A 16,835-nucleotide genomic window follows, 5' to 3' on the forward strand; every position below is an offset into this window, starting at 1 on the left:
GGCTCTGCTTCCCGGAGAAGCAGGAAATTGCCATTCAAAGGCGGCGGCGTTGCAGAAGCGCCCTGGGGAAGCGCGCGCGCAAAGGAGAGGCTGCAAAGCGCCGAGGTGCGACTTTTGTGGGGCAGTGAAAGGAAAGACGGGGGAGGGAACCCAAGGAGGGTTTGTTTGAGGGGTAATGAAGGAGAAACACCTCCCCCCCCCTCGCCACCGCCTCCCACGCGGAGCACTTTCCCCCGGGAAATGCACGGGGTGGGGTCGTGGATGATCCGCGCTGTGCACTTGCCTCGTGCGGCCCAGGGTGCTGCAGGATCGCCAATGCATGCAAGGACCCCCTCCCCCCTTTAAAAGCAACCCCCCCCCCAGCTCGGAAAAGAAAGGCGCAGCCTTCTGATGGGAGGGGGGAACATGCAGCCCGGACAGGAGAAACTCGCAATGGGGAAAACAGCCTTGCTGGGGGGGCGGGCGGGGTGTTAGAATTGCTGGTGAGGGTGGGGGAGTTGCACGAGACTTTTGCGCCCCCGGAGCTTTGAATGTCCGAGGTCATCAGAAAGCCTGATGGGTTTAAATGGGGGGGGGGGACGCCGCGCTGAGGTCTTGGCTTCTAGGGTGGTTTCAAAGAGCAATGCAATGGGTTTACTTTGGATCCCTGGATTTTTTGTTCTCAGGAAAAGACTCGGCCTGCTGTGTTTCCTGGAAAGACATTCTCAAAGCAGACTTGATGTCTTCGCTGGAAAGAGAAGAACCAATTCTCCCGGCCTCTGGGGAAGGAGAGAGATTGACAGGTACAGATTTTTGAATTTTCAAGGGAAAAGGCTATACATTGGTGCCTCGCAAGACGAAAAGAATCCGTTCTGTGATTCTCTTCGTCTAGACCATTGAAGGATTAGCGCTATTAGCGGCTTTAAGCGGTTTATCTGCTGATCGGATCAGCTGATAAGCAGCTTAGCGGCTTAGAAAGGGGGGGAGGGGGAAAAAAGCAGGAACTCGCAAGACATTGTCATCTTGCGAAGCAAGCCCATAGGAAATTCGTTTTGCGAAGCACCTCCAAAACGGAAAACTCTTTCATCTGTACAGAAAAGGGAAGAGCACAAAGTAGCAAACTTGGGTAGCGTTAATCTTGAGCCACTCCCTCCCTTTGGGGAAAACCCAGAGATCAGTGTTAGAACACAGTCTTTGGATGTAGAAATTCTAAGGTTCAGTCCTGTCTTTGTGCAGTGCAGTGGTTTTCAACCAGTGTGCCCTGGCATCCTGGGGTGCCTTGGGCAACACCCACCTCATTCTTTTTCTTTCCTTCCTTCCTTCCTTCCTTCCTTCCACCCACCTCATTCTTTTTCTTTCTTTCTTTCTTTCTTTCTTTCTTTCTTTCTTTCTTTCTTCCCTCCCTCCCTCCCTCCCAAAGGCTTGCACAGCTGTTTGTGGCAGCAGCCCTGGCTACAAGCTTCCCAGGTGAATGGTCCCTCTGGGGCTGGCCAGGGGGTGCTTCCCAGGCCTCTGTGGGGCAGTGTGAGGAGGCAGTGCAAGGAAGTGGGGCAGCTCAGAGACCTGGCCAGGCAACATCAGCTGCCCAGAGGTCTCCCAAGGAGAAGGGAGAGCAGAGGAGGGTGTTCAAAAAAGGGTGAGGGGCTGCCAGCTCTGCAGACAAGGGGTGGCAAAACTGGGCTCCTGAGCCCCACAGGGGTGCTGCAGAAAGATTGCATTTGGTTGGGAGAATTCTGGGCCCCAAAAAGGTTGAAAACCTCTGCTGCAGAAGGATCTGAAGGCAAGGGAACAGACTGCTGATGTAAAGTGGGACATTGACCAGGATAGAATTCATATTGTCCTCCTGGAGGGCAGCATATTCAGAAGGTAAACCCAACTTTTGGTGTCTGCAAATAACATTAAATAATGCACCCATATACACAAAGTTTGAAATCCTTTGTTTTCTGCTGGAAATTCAAAAACGTTTTCTTTTTCTCAAAATTCACCCCAGATGATGGGCGGAACAAAGGGAATTCTAGGGAGACATCTATGCTATCATCAGAAACTCCTGCAGCTGAAGAAGGAAAAGAGATGGTTGCAGATGAAAGTGGACTTAAAAAGCACGGAGAAGAGAAATCCTCACCGTCTCTGGAGGTTAATGCCCATGAACCCCAAATCCTGCAGGAAGATGGACAAGGAAGCAGCCAGAAAATATGTCCGGTGTGTGGGAAGATATTTAGATATGAATCAAACTTTAAAAGGCATTGCAGAAGCCACACAGGGGAGAAGCCATTTAAGTGCACTGAGTGTGGAAAGAGCTTGAGCTCAAGCTGGAGTCTTCTTACACATCTAAGAACCCACACAGGGGTGAAACCGTTTAAATGTGTGGACTGTGGAAAGAGTTTCAGCGAGAGCAGTACCCTCCTTACACATACGAGAACACACACTGGGGAGAAACCATTTAAATGCACGGAATGTGGGAAAACCTTCAGTAGGAACACTCACCTTACTTCCCATCAGAGAACTCACACGGGGGAGAAACCTTTTAAATGCATGGAGTGTGGAAAGAGCTATACTGTTAGTAGTGGCCTTACTCAACATCAAAGAACCCACACAGGAGAAAAACCATTTAAATGTACAGAGTGCGGAAAGGGTTTCAAGCAGCCCAGCCACCTTACTATACATTACAGAACACACACCGGGGAGAAGCCATTGAAATGCATGGATTGCGGGAAGAGATTCAGCCAGCTCATTAACCTGACTTCACATCAGAGAATACACACAGGGGATAAACCCTTTCAGTGCATGGAATGTGGGAAGAGCTTCACTGATAGTAGCGGCCTTGCTCAACATCAGAGAACTCACACAGGGGAGAAGCCCTTTAAATGTACCGAGTGCGGGAAAAGCTTCCAACGTCCCAGTCGCCTTACTCTACATTACAGAACCCACACCGGGGAGAAGCCATTTAAATGCCTGGAATGTGGGAAAAGCTTCAGCCAGCCCGGTCACCTTACTCTACATCAGACAACACACACACGGGAGAAACCATTTGAGTGTATGAAATGTGGGAAGCGCTTCGGGAAGAATGGAAGCCTTGCTTTGCATCACCAGACGCACACAGGAGGAACCATTTAGTTGCATGGAAAGTGCGAAAAACTACTGTAAGCTCACCCAGCTTACCTTACATTACATTAGAGAACACACAGGGGAGAAACCATTTGGAAACGGGGAATGTGGGAGAAAGTTTATTTACAGGAATAGACTATGCCTACAATAACACACACTGGAGAGAAACCCTTTAAATGCTTCATTGCGGAAATAACTTTTGTGACAGCATCAGTGTCATTCCTTAAGGCCTTTTTTTTGCCCTTGGCAACATTCAACGTCCCCCCGTCCATCCCTCTTGCTGCCTTCCCAAAGCCAGGTAAACAAGGCGCTGGGCTTTGGGAAGGAGGCATGAAGGCTCTGAGAGGGTCCTAAAGTCTTCCCACCTGTCAGGGTGCTGTCAGCAGCTCTTGGCCCAGGAAAATCAATAGGATCAATAGGAGTATAGCATCTAGATCAAGGGAAGTAATAGTGCCACTGTATTCTGCTCTGGTCAGACCTCACCTGGAGTACTGTGTCCAGTTCTGGGCACCACAGTTCAAGAAGGACACTGACAAACTGGAACGTGTCCAGAGGAGAGCAACCAAAATGGTCAAAGGCCTGGAAACGATGCCTTATGAGGAACGGCTAAGGGAGCTGGGCATGTTTAGCCTGGAGAAGAGGAGGTTAAGGGGTGATATGATAGCCATGTTCAAATATATAAAAGGATGTCACATAGAGGAGGGAGAAAGGTTGTTTTCTGCTGCTCCAGAGAAGCGGACACGGAGCAATGGATCCAAACTACAAGAAAGAAGATTCCACCTAAACATTAGGAAGAACTTCCTGACAGTAAGAGCTGTTTGACAGTGGAATTTGCTGCCCAGGAGTGTGGTGGAGTCTCCTACTTTGGAGGTCTTTAAGCAGAGGCAGAGAAGAAGGCAGAGACTCTATGATTCTATGGTCTTTAAGCAGAGGCTTGACAACCATATGTCAGGAGTGCTCTGATGGTGTTTCCTGCTTGGCAGGGGGTTGGACTCGATGGCCCTTGTGGTCTCTTCCAACTCTATGATTCTATGAAAGTATAAAGACAAGGAAAAGTTTCTTACAGTCCTTTCCCCTCCCCCCCCCAAGCTTACAGAGAGAGGCCATAGAACCCAGCCTCTTGGATAATGGCGTTGTCCCGAGTGAATCTCCACCCCCAGTCTCTCCCACTTCCTCACTCGTCATCATCATCACCTCCTCTACAGGTGCTGCTAAGTGCCCTCTGTCTTTGAGCTCTTTGCTCTCCTACCTTTAAGGCTCGCCGGGTTCTGGGAGATGGTGGGTCTGGAATGCTTTCTAGTAGCAACTGATCAGCCTGCTGCTGCTCTGCCTCTCCCATCATTTCCCAACTTTCCCCCTCATCTGCCTCTAAGCCGTTGTAACCTCAAACCCGTTGTAAATCTGTACAATGGTACCTCAGGTTACATGCGCTTCAGGTTACACACTCCGCTAACCCAGAAATAGTGCTTCAGGTTAAGAACTTTGCTTCAGGATAAGAACAGAAATCGGGCTCCGGCAGCAGCAGGAGGCCCCATTAGCGAAAGTGGTGCTTCAGGTTAAGAACAGTTTCAAGTTAACAACGGACCTCCGGAACAAAGTACTTAACCCGAGGTACCACTGTACTGTCTTCCTCCTCCCTGAAAGGGCCAGGATGGGGCCTCCACCACTCCTCCTCAGCCCAGCCCCTTACACCATCTCCTTCCCAAACTCTAGTAAGCATTTCCCCAGCTTAGGTAAGAAGGGGAGGAGGAGAAGAAGAAGAGTTTGAATTTGATATCCCGTTTTATCACTATCCGAAGGAGTCTCAAAGTGGCTCACAATCTCCTTTCCCTTCCTACCCCACAACAAACACTCTGTGAAGTGAGTGAGGCTGAGAGACTTCAGAGAAGTGTGACTGGCCCAAGGTCACCTAGCAGCTGCATGTGGAGGAGCGAGGAAGCGAACCCGGTTCACCAGATTACGAGTCCAGTGCTCTTAACCACTACACCACACCCTGCCAGAGCCTCTCACCTCCTTCCCAAATCCCAACACTTCACTTCCCCAGCTTTCAGATTTTGGACTCCCCTGCAATGTGACAAGGCAATGGGGGGTGCCTGTGGGTTGTGTAGAAGTACTTTTGCAGGAGACTGAGAAAGAGGTGGAAACTAGGGCGTTTTGGGGGTTCCCTTTATGCAAAGTTTGCTTCAGGATGCTTGACCTACAAAGGAGATAGAAACCCTAGATCAGAACTTTCCAAACTAAAGGGGTTTGCTTGCAAAACTGAATCACTCTGTTGCGAACTGATGCAGGTCCAAAAAGTGTGTCGCCAACATGAAAAGTTAGGAAAGCTCTGCCCTAGATCTTGGACGTAGACTTTCTTTGGATAAATAACAACAGTATTTGGAAGGAGTTTATACAAAATGTAGTTGCCTACTAATATTTACATATGTATTAGGATAGTAATATCAAATTTATAAAAGAATGTGTGAGTTAGGGTGCTTTTTGTATATTTTGGGGGGGGCTACCCATTTTTGTGCCTTTTTGTCTTCTCTTTTTCTTTGCATCACTTTATTTTCAATAAAATATTAATAAAAGAGAGAAAAGAGAATGATCACAATTTCTCTACATATGTACAAGTGCTTGTGTGAAAGAAATTGCACTCATGGATCTCTGCATCTAAACCCAGCAATAAGGACTCTTTATGTTTGCAGTCTCAGGAGCAGAAACCACCACCGTATGCTTAGGGTTCCCACAAAATTCTTAGTTTGAGTAGCCTACACAACTACACAGGGTTCCTCGCTTGCAGCGCCTTCAAAGGTTTAGTCTCTGGCATGCCCTGCTATGTGCAATTGCTATTATTATTATTAATAATACCCCACCCATCTGGCTGGGTTTCCCCAGCCACTCTAGGTAGCTTACAGCATCTATTAACTACTTTGCTATGCCTCTGGTGTCTCCCAGCAGGCCTATAGTGGAACTCCTCCTCTAGCTCTGCTACAGTGATTGAGCCACTTCATCTAAGTCAGACTTCCTCAACCTCAGCCCTCCAGATGTTTTTGGCCTACAACTTCCATGAACCCTACCTAGCAGGACCAGTGGTCAGGGATGATGGGAAACTGTAGTCTCAAAACATCTGGAGGGCCGAGGTTGAGGAATCCTGGTCTAAGTGAAGCCTGTGATTTGCTCCCAAGGTCCAGCTCCACTGATGGTTGGGACAACCAGTTACATGTTTAATCAAGCATTTAAAACTGAATCAGCACTGTGGCTCACCTGGTCATATAGCAGCATATTGGAGCGTGCTAATGTGGCAGCTAGACTTGTGACTGAGGAGCAGCCGCCGAGGCCATATAACACTGGTCCTGAAAGACGTACATTGGCTCCCGGTACGTTACCAAGCACATTTCAAAGTGTTGGTGCTGACCTTTAAAGTCCTAAAGAGCCTTGGCCCAGTATACCTGAAGGAGCGCCTCCACCTCCATCGTTCAGCCCGGACACTGAGGTCCAGCTCTGAGGGCCTTCTGGCGGTTCCCTCCCTGCGAGAAGTGAGATTACAGGGAACAAGGCAAAGGGCCTTCTCGGTAGTGGTGCCCACCCTGTGGAACGCCCTCCCATCAGATGTCAAAGAAATAAACAGCTATCTGACTTTTAGAAGCCATCTGAAGGCTGTTTAGGGAAGTTTTTAACGTTTGATGTTTTATCACTTTATTAATAATAATATTCTGTTGGGAGCCGCCCAGAGCAGCTGGGGAAGGAACCTTCAGCTGGTAAGCTCTTACTGCCCAACTAACCAGGATGTAAAAATCTTGTCATCGGTAATAATAACAATAACAACAACAATAATAATTTATTTGTACCCCGCCAATCTGGCTGGGCTTCCACAGCCACTCTGGGCGGCTTCCAACAAAGATTAAAAATACATTAAGATGTCACACATTAAAAACTTCCCTGAACAGGGCCGCCTTCAGATGTCTTCTAAAAGTCTGGTAGTTGTTGTTCTCTTTGACATCTGGTGGGAGGGCGTTCCACAGGGCGGGCGCCACTACTGAGAAGGCCCTCTGCCTGGTTCCCTGTAGCTTTGCTTCTTGCAGTGAGGGAACTGCAAGAACGCCCTCGGCGCTGGACCTCAGTGTCCAGGCAGAATGATGGGGGTGGAGACGCTCCTTCAGGTATACTGGGCCGAGGCTGTTTAGGGCCTTAAAGGTCAGCACCAACACTTTGATTTGTGCTTCGTAACGTACCGGGAGCCAACGTAGGTCTTTCAGGACTGGTGTTCTATGGTCTTGGCGGCCGCTCCCAGTCACCAGTCTAGCTGCCGCATTCTGGATTAGTTGTAGTTTCCAGGTCGCCTTCAAAGGTAGCCCCACGTAGATCGCATTGCAGTAGTCCAAGCAGGACCGTAATGGCAGGATCCCAAGGAGAGCTGGCTTCAGGCACCAGACCCGTGGGCACACCAACTCCACGTTACAAAGATGTCTGCAAGCGCCGCATGCAGACCTGCAACACCAATCCCTCCATGTGAGAATCCCTTTCAGACAACCGCAGTGCCTGCGGACAGTCAGGTTGTGCATCCATTGCAGCGACCACAGGAGGAATGACCTCTGGTGCAGAGAGAAGAGGCACCATGGTTCATCTGCAACAGCGCAACTGAGCAGCTTTATCTGCCCAAGCTGCAATGGAATAGATCTCTCCCCTATAAATCTCTGCAGCCACTGTAGGTTTTCTAACCTTCCAACAGCCGATTTCACCCCCAAAGGTGCACACCTCCCGAAACTGATGGATGCCAACTAAATACCATACCCACAATTAATGTACATAAGCTCCCAGTGGCTCTAATGTTCCTGGACACTTTTATGGCATCTGACAGGGTGGAATGGGGAATCCTCAAGGCTTTCTTGGCACAATTAGGACTTGGAAAACACTTTTGGAGTCTCAACCAAATGCGTTCCACTTTGTGGGCAGCCAGTTGCACAAATGGTACAGAGTATCTAATAATCAAAGTACTATAATCAAAGCCAATATGGAGTGACAGATTAGGACCTCCTGGAACACCGGCTGTGTCCTGTACAGCATCCTTAAAAACAGTATTCTTTTTCTGTGGTATCTGCAATCTGCTTTATTTAAAACACATCAGCAAAAGACCAATGAACGCATTTTAGTTTATGAAAGACATAAGTTTAACCCACAAAGTATCAAGGAAAATCAAAGGTGCATTATACATACAGTGGTACCTTGCAAGACGAATGCCTCGCAAGACGAAAGAGTTTTTCGAGTTGCTTCACAAGACAAATTTCCCTATGGGCTTGCTTCACAAGACGAAAAACGAAAACGTCCTTTTTCTTAAAACCGTTCAATGCATTCCTATGGGAAACCGTGCTTCGCAAGACGAAAAATTCGCAAGACGAAAAAACTTGCAGAACGAATTCATTCCGTTTTGCGAGGCACCACTGTAGAAACTATTAGGATGCCAAGATTATGTGAGAAAATGAAACTATATTCAAGTATTAGGTAAATAGGTTGTTATACATACGGGCTACATCAAGCAACTTAAAAGAAAAAAAATCTTATCCACTGCTAAATCCTACATTGGCTCTTCTAAATTTCCCCGGCCCTTTAGGTAAAGCTTCCTACATTTCCATTTTCCCCTGACTGCAAAGTATTAGAAGGGGGCTGAGATGACTGGCAGAATCCGAGACCAGGGAGAAGAGTCGGTGAAAGAAGATTGGAAGAAATTTAAAGACTACTTAAAGAAATATTGTAAAATTAATGAATGTTAGAAAGATGTTGGATAGAAACTAAGCGGTTTCCAGCTGTAATGCTTTAGGAGATATGAAAAAGGGATTATAAATGGGTAAAAGTTTAATGGTAAGGATTTGCTGAACTAACAAACTGAAATGGAATACAAAGAAGGGAAGTATGAGGAGGTTGGAGGAAATAAGGGTATGGAAGTTATGTTATTGAAAATTAATGTGTGTTTTTAACTGCTTATTATTTTGTATGTTTATTTTTTCTTATATTCAAAAATTTTTCTCAATAAATATCTTTAAAAACAAAACAAAACAAAGTATTAGAAGGGAACAGGCTTCTGTGGGTTTAAACGCAGGATAGCAGGAAGCAGTCTGGTGTCCAGGAATGAAGATCATGGATTGCCTCCCATTTTTCTTATTTACATTCTCAAAAAAACTCACGTGGTCCCAAACTTTGCCTCTTCACCTCTGCCATCCTTCCCATCACTTCCTGAAAGTTAGTTTCTACTCTCTCCAATACTTACTTACTTTACCTTCCTTCCTTCCTTCCCTCCCTCCTTGCTTCCTGCAACAATTCACATCTTGCAAAGGACAGGTATATCCCCATCCCAACTGAATCTTCATTTCCTGCCCCAGAAGTTCTGCTAGGTTTTACTGTATGCTTTGCCAAGTTTTGCTGGCTACAGGGAAATGTCAGCTTCCTTGAGACTTCCTGCTGAAGTGCCTGAGAAAGCTTTCATCCCTGTGCTTGTTCTTCATTTACAAACTCATCACTCCCAAACCCAAGAATCACAAAACAGAGAAACCAGTAGGAGAACACTTCAATCTCCCAGGACATTCTATAGAAGATCTCAAAGTAGCTGTTTTACTACAAAGGAATTTCAGAAATAGACTGGAAAGAGAAGCTGCTGAATTGCAACTCATTACCAAACTCAAAACCATGGAGAGACCTGGTCTGAACAAAGACATTGGATTCTTATTTCATTATACACGACTAAGCCATTTTTCACCTTCTCACCCCTTGCCTTTTCCTGTAAGACCTATTGCAGTCGTTAAGAGTCGTCAACAGGCTCATCTCAGCTATCTGCCAATCACCCATTCCCACCCCCCTTCTGAGTAATACCCCTCCCCATCTTCTCACTATATAGAAGGATCTGGCAACTTCTGTTTCAGTGTATCTGAAGAAGTGTGCATGCACACGAAAGCTCATACCAAGAACTAACTTAGTTGGTCTTTAAGGTGCTACTGGAAGGAATTTTTTTATTTTGACTATGGCAGACCAACACGGCTACCTATCTGTATCCCAAACCCTAGTTAACCTTCCTCTCCCCAATGTTTTCATAGAATCATAGCATCTCAACTCCCTGCAATGTTGGAATTTTGGATAAAGCACCAGACAGATGGTTATCCAGCCTCTGCTTAAAAACCGCCACAACCTCCCGAGGGAAACTGTTCCACTGTTGAAGAGCTTACTGTCAGAAAGTTTTTCCATATGTTTAGTCGGAATCTCCTTTATTGTAACTGGAAGCCATGGGTTAGAGTCCTACCTTCCAGAGCAGGAGAAAACAAGCTTGCTCCATCTCCCATGTGACAGCCGTTCAGATATTTGAAGATGGCTACCAGGCCTCCTCTCAGTCTCCTCTTTTCCAGGCTAAACATACCTAGCTCCTTCAACCATTCCTCACAAGGCTCGGCTTCCAGATCCTTGACCATCCCTTCTAAAATAAGCAGAAGACCCTACAATGTCTGCTCACTTCATTACTATGGGACTGCCTCTCCTGGTATGCCCTGCGGAGGACCTTAAGGTCCATGAATAACCATAGTTTAGAGGTCCCGAGCCCTAAGGAAGTCAGACTATCCTCCACCAGGGCCAGGGCCTTTTCACTGATTGCTCTGACCTGGTGGAATGCTCTGTCCCATGAGACCAGGGCTCTTCAGGATTTAACCTCCTTCTGTCGGGCCTGTAAGACAGAGCTATTCTGCCTGGAATTTAATTTGAATTCAGCCTGATCTTTTATTTCCCTTCCCTTCCCTTCCCCTTTTATGAAGATAACCCGCTCTGAGACCCCACAGCTAATTCTCCCCTGGCCTCCTCGCTGGCCCAAGTAGGACCAATTCAGCCAGCTAGCCCTGGAGATTATCTAATTGATTTTTGAATTTTATTGTTATTCTTGTTTTTATACTGTATTTTATGCTGCTTTTATAATTAAGTGTTTTAAAGTCTTTTAAATTTGTTTAGCTGCCCTGGGCCCGGTTTTTGAATTGGGAAGGGCAGGGTATAAATATCCTAGGGTCCAAATTCCCGGCCCGCAGGCTCCAGAGAAGCGCAAGATGCTATTACCTCTCTAGTGCAGAAGAAAGATTAAAGTCAGTCCTGTTGAATTCTCTCCAGGGAACGGGGAGGGACCACCACCTTTTCCTTAAGTTGCAGGATGACTGGGGCTGACCCTGATAAGAACTTGTCAAGCAGTTCTTTTGCAATCAATTGTGATCACAGTTCGCTATTCCACTACACCTATAATTGACATAGGAACGCTAGTAACAAAATGGTCAAACATTCTATTTTCTACAGTTCATAATACTTTTGCATGTATTACATTGCCGTTCATTTCTCTCAAATGTTACTGTTTACAGAACCGCTGGTCCAGCATCTAATTGATTGTAGGAAATGAAAGTGTGCTTAGATTTTCAGGTGTCGAATGACCTCTTTCTAACTTCCTTTCATTCTTACGGTGTTCCTGGGGTAGCTTCTTCCATGTGAAACAAGAGTGCTGTGTCACTGATACTCTTTTGAGGTTCAATTAATTTGTTGGGATTCCTGCTGGGTGCATTCTTTCGTGGAAGGTAACTCCTGTCCCTGAAGCGCTTTCCCCATTTCATACACTTATAGGTTTCCTTCTCTTTGTGGGTCCTTTGAGGAAGAGAAAGAGGAGTACTTTCTACAGTACGGCCTGTACCCTCAAGAAAACTCCACACTGGGCATTCTTTGATATAAAAGAAGGACATTGCTAACACTAAACTCTTTCTTCACTCTACATTCAAATGTGTTTACTGGTTGTGAAAATCGGACGCTGGACTAAATAGACTATGGGCCTGATCCACCAAGACACTTCTTTATGTGCTCATTATCCTCTGTGTGTCTTCTTCGATTTAAAGGAAGGCGACTGTTCACACTGAACCTTTCACATTCTCTGCATGTAAAAGCTTTCCCCCCAGAAAGCTGTGTCCCGTGATGCAAAGTGAGCTGAGCTTACAGAAGCTTTTTCCCACATCCAACACATCTAAATGGTTCCTTCTGTGTGTTTTTTGTGGTGTAAAGTTAGGCTTTTCTTCTTTGCGAAGCTCCTCCCACATTCTGCACATTTAAACGGCTTCTCCCCAGTGTGTGTTCTGCTATGAGAAATGAGGTTGCTGCTGTTACAAAACCTCTTCCCGCACTCCCTGCACTCAAAGGGTTTCTCCCCTGTGTGGGTCCTGCGGTGGGAAGCAAGGTTAATGAGCTGCCTGAAGCTCTTCCCACAGTCGAGGCATTTAAATGGCTTCTCCCCGGTGTGGATTCTATAATGTAGAGTAAGGCGGCTGGGCTGTTGGAAGCTCTTTCCGCACTCCGTGCATTTAAAGGGTTTCTCCCCTGTGTGGGTTCTCTGATGTTGAGCAAGGCCACTACTATCAGTGAAGCTCTTCCCGCATTCCATGCATTTAAAGGGTTTCTCCCCGGTGTGTATTCTCTGATGGGAAGTAAGGTTAACCAGCTGGCTGAAGTTCTTCCCGCATTCCATGCATTTGAATGGCTTCTCCCCAGTGTGCGTTCTGTAATGTATAGTAAGGTGGTTGGGCTGCTTGAAACCCTTTCCACACTCTGTACATTTAAATGGTTTCTCCCCTGTGTGGGTTCTCTGATGCTGAGTAAGGCCGCTGCTGTCGCCAAAGCACTTCCCACATTCCATGCATTTAAATAGCTTCTCCTCTGTGTGGATAATGCTATGTGAAGTCAGATTAATGAGCTGACTGAAGGTCCGTCCACACTCAAAGCACTTAAATGGCTTCTCCCTTGTGTGTGTTCTCTGATGCAAAGTAAGTTGCGTGTTCCTACTGAAGGTTTTCCCACATTCCGTGCATTTAAATGGTTTCTCCCCAGTGTGCGTTCTCGTATGCGTAAGGAGGGTACTGCTCTCACGGAAACTCTTTCCACACTCCATGCATTTAAACGGTTTCAGCCCGGTGTGGCTTCTTAGATGTTTAAGAAGGCTGCAGCTGGAGCTCAAACTCTTTCCACACTCAGTGCACTTAAATGGCTTCTCCCCCGTGTGGCTTCTGCAATGCCTATTTAACTTTGACTCGTATCTAAATATCTTCCCACACACAGGGCATATTTTCTGGCTGTTTCCTTGTCCATCTTCCTGCAGGATTTGGGGTTCACGGGCATTAACCTCCAGAGACGGTGAGGATTTCTCTTCTCCGTGCTTCTGAAGTTCACTTTCATCTGCAACCATCTCTTTTCCTTCTTCAGCTGCAGGAGTTTCTGACGATAGCATAGAATTCCCATCATCTGGGGTGGGGGTTGAAAAAAAGGAAACTTGTTTTGAATTTCCAGCAGAAAACAAAGGATTTCAAACTTTGTGTATATGGGTGCATTATTTAATGTTATTTGCAGACACCAAAAGCTGGGTTTACCTTCTGAATATGCAGCCCTCCAGGAGGACAATATAAACTCCATCCTGGCCAATATCCCACTTGACCTCAGCAGGCACAGATATGTCTGTTCCCTTGCCTTCAGATCCCTCTGCAGCAGAGATTTCCAACCTTTTTGGGGCCCATGGCTCCCTCAACCAACTGCAATCATTCTGCAGCCCCCCTGTGGGGCTCAGGAGCCCAGTTATGCCACCCCTTGCCTGCAGAGCTGGCAGCCCCTCACCCTTTTTTGAACCCCATCCCTTGTGGAGTGTTCCCTCAGCCTCCTCTCCTCTCCCTTCTCCTTGGGAGACCCCTGGGCAGCTGCTGTTGCCCGGCCAGGTTTCTGAGCTGCCCCACGTCCTTGCACTGCCTCCTCACACTGCCCCACAGGGGCCTGGGAAGCACCCCCTGGCCAGCCCCAGGGGGACCATTCACCTGGGAAGCTTGTAGCCAGGGCTGCTGCCACAAACAGCTGTGCAAGCCTTTGGGACGCAGAGACGCAAGAGGGCATCCGAGGAGGGAGGGAAGGAAAGAGGGACAGGGGCCAATGTTACCTGGGGAGCCCCTGAGCATCCTTCAAGACACCCCAGGGTGCCACAGCACACTGGTTGAAAACCACTGCTCTGCAGGCTTTCAGACTGGGACTCTGTTGAATGCAAGGACAGGACTGAACCTTCGGATTTCTACATCCAAAGACTGTGTTCTTGTTGAATGGTTTCTTTAAATTTTAGGTTCCGTTATTGTTTCACAAGGTGTCTATATCTTTAAGGGCCAGAGCAAACAACATGACCTAGTTTTACAGCTGTGAAGCAGGATACAGTGGTACCTCTGGTTAAGTACTTAATTCGTTCCAGAGGTCCGTTCTGAACCTGAAACTGTTCTTAACCTGAAGCACCACTTTAGTTAACGGGGCCTCCCGCTGCTGCTGCAACGCCAGAGCCCGGTTTCTGTTCTTATCCTGAAGCAAAGTTCTTAACCTCAAGCACTATTTCTGGGTTAGCGGAGTCTGTGACCTGAAGCATATGTAACCTGAAGCGTATGTAACCCGAGGTACCACTGTAGCAGGTGCTGTTAAGTTATGTTAATTAAGCTCTTGGGTACAGTATATTAAGAGCAGCATGAAGCTCTCTCAATACCCTGGTAGATGGGTTACACTTATTAATATAATGTAATTTAGTGTAAAATGAGTTTTTGTTTTCATTATTAAACCATGCAAAAGTTACCGTATTTTTCGCCCTATAGGACGCACTGGCCCATAGGACGCACCTAGGTTTTTTTTTTTGGGGGGGGGGAAATCAAGGGAAAAAATTTTATTCCCCCCCCCCCAGGTTTGCGCAGCCATCCCCAAGCTAGAAGAGGGAGACGGAGTGCTCCGTCTCCCTCTTCTGCCTTCAAGGACAGCTTGCCCCACTGTCCCCCGAGTTTGTGGGGCTGGCGGGGGGGAGAAGCAAGCTTGCTTCTTCCCCCCCTCCCCGCCAGCCTCCAGATCAGGTTGGGGAATAGCGGGGTGGCGGCGCTCCGCCACCCCGCTATCCCCCGAGCTTGTGGGGCTGCAGGCTGCTGCCCACAAGCCTTGCGAGCCCGTGGGACATCCCTCCGGGCTTGCAAGACTTGCGGATAGCTTCCTGAAGCCTGGAGAGCGAGAGGGGTCAGTGCGCACCGACCCCTCTCGCTCTCCAGGCTTCAGCGAAAGCCTGCATTCGCCCCATAGGACGCACACACATTTCCCCTTCATTTTTGGAGGGGGAAAAGTGCGTCCTATAGGGCGAAAAATACGGTACTTTTGCGTTTCTTGAATGTGTGGTCTCCCCAGCACGCCCTCTGCACCCCAACTAATCTGCGAAAAAGCTAACAGTACTAACACTGATCTCTGGGTTCTCCACCACCACCACCAAGCATAGCTGTCAATTTTTCTTGCGAGGAATCCCATTCGGAATAAGGGAATTTCCCTTTAAAAAAGGGAAACGTTGACAGCTATGCCAGTAAGGCAGGGTTGGCCCAAGGTCAATGCAACCCAGGTTTGCAGGTTTGTGTAATTCCCACTAGAACCTTTCCCATTATGGGTTTTAAAAAATCTGTACCTGCCATTCTCTCTCCTTCCTTAGAGACTTGGCAAACTGGTTCTTTTCCTTCCAACAAAGACATCCAAGTCCACTGGGAGAATTTCTTTCCAAGGCTAGATCTTTCTGGGAACAAAATATCCAGGGATCTTCTTAATCTGTATATGAAGAGGGATTGAGAAATGGAGGCACAGGTAGAATAAAAATCGTGCTAGGCAGAATGCTCCCTGCCCCCCTCAAAAAAAAGGACCTCATCTGGATTAAGTGATGCAAATTATGAACCTGAACATGTGTGAATTTGGAAAAGAGAATCTTCCTTTTCCAACGGAAGACAACAATGTTGTTGTTGTTTTTCCAGAATTTCTGCCCCCCATTAGGCATGCCATGAGCCTTGACAGTGATTCTGAGTCCAGGACTTGTAGCTAGGACGCAGCTGCTCCCAGCACTGCTCATAAACTACACTGGGAAGCTGCATTAGGGGTTCTGGACTAAAGGTAAAGGGGACCCCTGACCATTAGGTCCAGTCGTGGACGACTCTGGGGTTGCGGTGCTCATCTCGCTTTACTGGCCAAGGGAGCCGGCGTACAGCTTCTGGGTGATGTGGCCAGCATGACTAAGCCGCTTCTGGCGAACCAGAGCAGCGCACGGAAACGCCATTTACCTTCCCGACAGAGTGGTACCTATTTATCTACTTGCACTTTGATGTGCTTTCGAACTGCTAGGTTGGCAGGAGCAGGGACCGAGCAACGGGAGCTCAGCCCATCGCGGGGATTCGAACCACCAACCTTCTGATCGGCAAGTTCTAGGCTCTATGGTTTAACCCACAGTGCCACCCGCGTCCCTTCTGGACTAAAAGGCAGCTCCAATGGTAAAATTCTCTCTCTGCACATCATTCCCACTGATGAGAAGATGCAGACTGATACTCACTGTCTGGAGAGCCAGGAGAGGTTCCTTAGCTGGGCCTTGGGTTACCTGCCATCACCTCCTCTTGATTTTTCTTTTTGAGTTTTAAGTATTTATTAACATTCTTATGTTACATCAGTAAACATTATCATATTACATCACGAGGCTTATTATAATATAATTTTCAGCATGTATACATAATTTATACAGTGGTACCTCGGGTTAAGAACTTAATTCGTTCCGGAGGTCCGTTCTTAACCTGAAATTGTTCTTAATCTGAAGCACCACTTTAACTAATGGGGTCTCCTGCTGCCGCCGTACGATTTCTGTTCTCATCCTGAAGCAAAGTTCTTAACCTGAAGTAATATTTCTGGGTTAGCGGAGTCTGTAA

The 16,835-nt window shown here is 47.2% G+C and overlaps 3 protein-coding genes across 4 annotated transcripts in view; 2 read left to right on the plus strand and 1 right to left on the minus strand.

The window, feature by feature from the left end:
- The window catches only part of LOC310701855 (uncharacterized protein), a 45,524-nt gene that overhangs the window by 12,580 nt on the left and 16,109 nt on the right, over positions 1–16,835 (plus strand). The window lies entirely within an intron of this gene.
- Positions 6–3,505, plus strand: LOC310701728 (uncharacterized protein). The gene is made up of 3 exons (XM_083493030.1): positions 6–105; positions 666–782; positions 1,970–3,505. The coding sequence occupies exons 2-3, from the start codon at positions 719–721 to the stop codon at positions 3,091–3,093; spliced, it is 1,188 nt and encodes a 395-aa protein (XP_083349156.1). The 5' UTR covers positions 6–105; positions 666–718; the 3' UTR covers positions 3,094–3,505.
- Positions 10,831–16,073, minus strand: LOC310701672 (uncharacterized protein). The gene is made up of 2 exons (XM_083492929.1): positions 15,563–16,073; positions 10,831–13,356 (listed from the first exon to the last, which is right to left on the minus strand). Exons 1-2 carry the CDS (start codon positions 15,624–15,626, stop codon positions 12,089–12,091), a joined length of 1,332 nt encoding a protein of 443 aa, XP_083349055.1. The 5' UTR covers positions 15,627–16,073; the 3' UTR covers positions 10,831–12,088.

The sequence above is a fragment of the Podarcis liolepis genome (assembly GCF_965112155.1).
Source record: "Podarcis liolepis genome assembly, chromosome: 2".
Lineage (NCBI taxonomy): Eukaryota > Metazoa > Chordata > Lepidosauria > Squamata > Lacertidae > Podarcis > Podarcis liolepis.

Bases quoted from the DNA above. Each gene is read 5' to 3' on its own strand.
- LOC310701728 (XM_083493030.1), top strand. From the start codon at position 719: ATGTCTTCGCTGGAAAGAGAAGAACCAATTCTCCCGGCCTCTGGGGAA. The intron at 783-1,969 runs GTACAGATTTTT...AATTCACCCCAG, and splicing joins GGAAGGAGAGAGATTGACAG to ATGATGGGCGGAACAAAGGG.
- LOC310701672 (XM_083492929.1), bottom strand. From the start codon at position 15,626: ATGTCTTTGTTGGAAGGAAAAGAACCAGTTTGCCAAGTCTCTAAGGAA. The intron at 13,357-15,562 runs GTACAGATTTTT...CCCCCACCCCAG, and splicing joins GGAAGGAGAGAGAATGGCAG to ATGATGGGAATTCTATGCTA.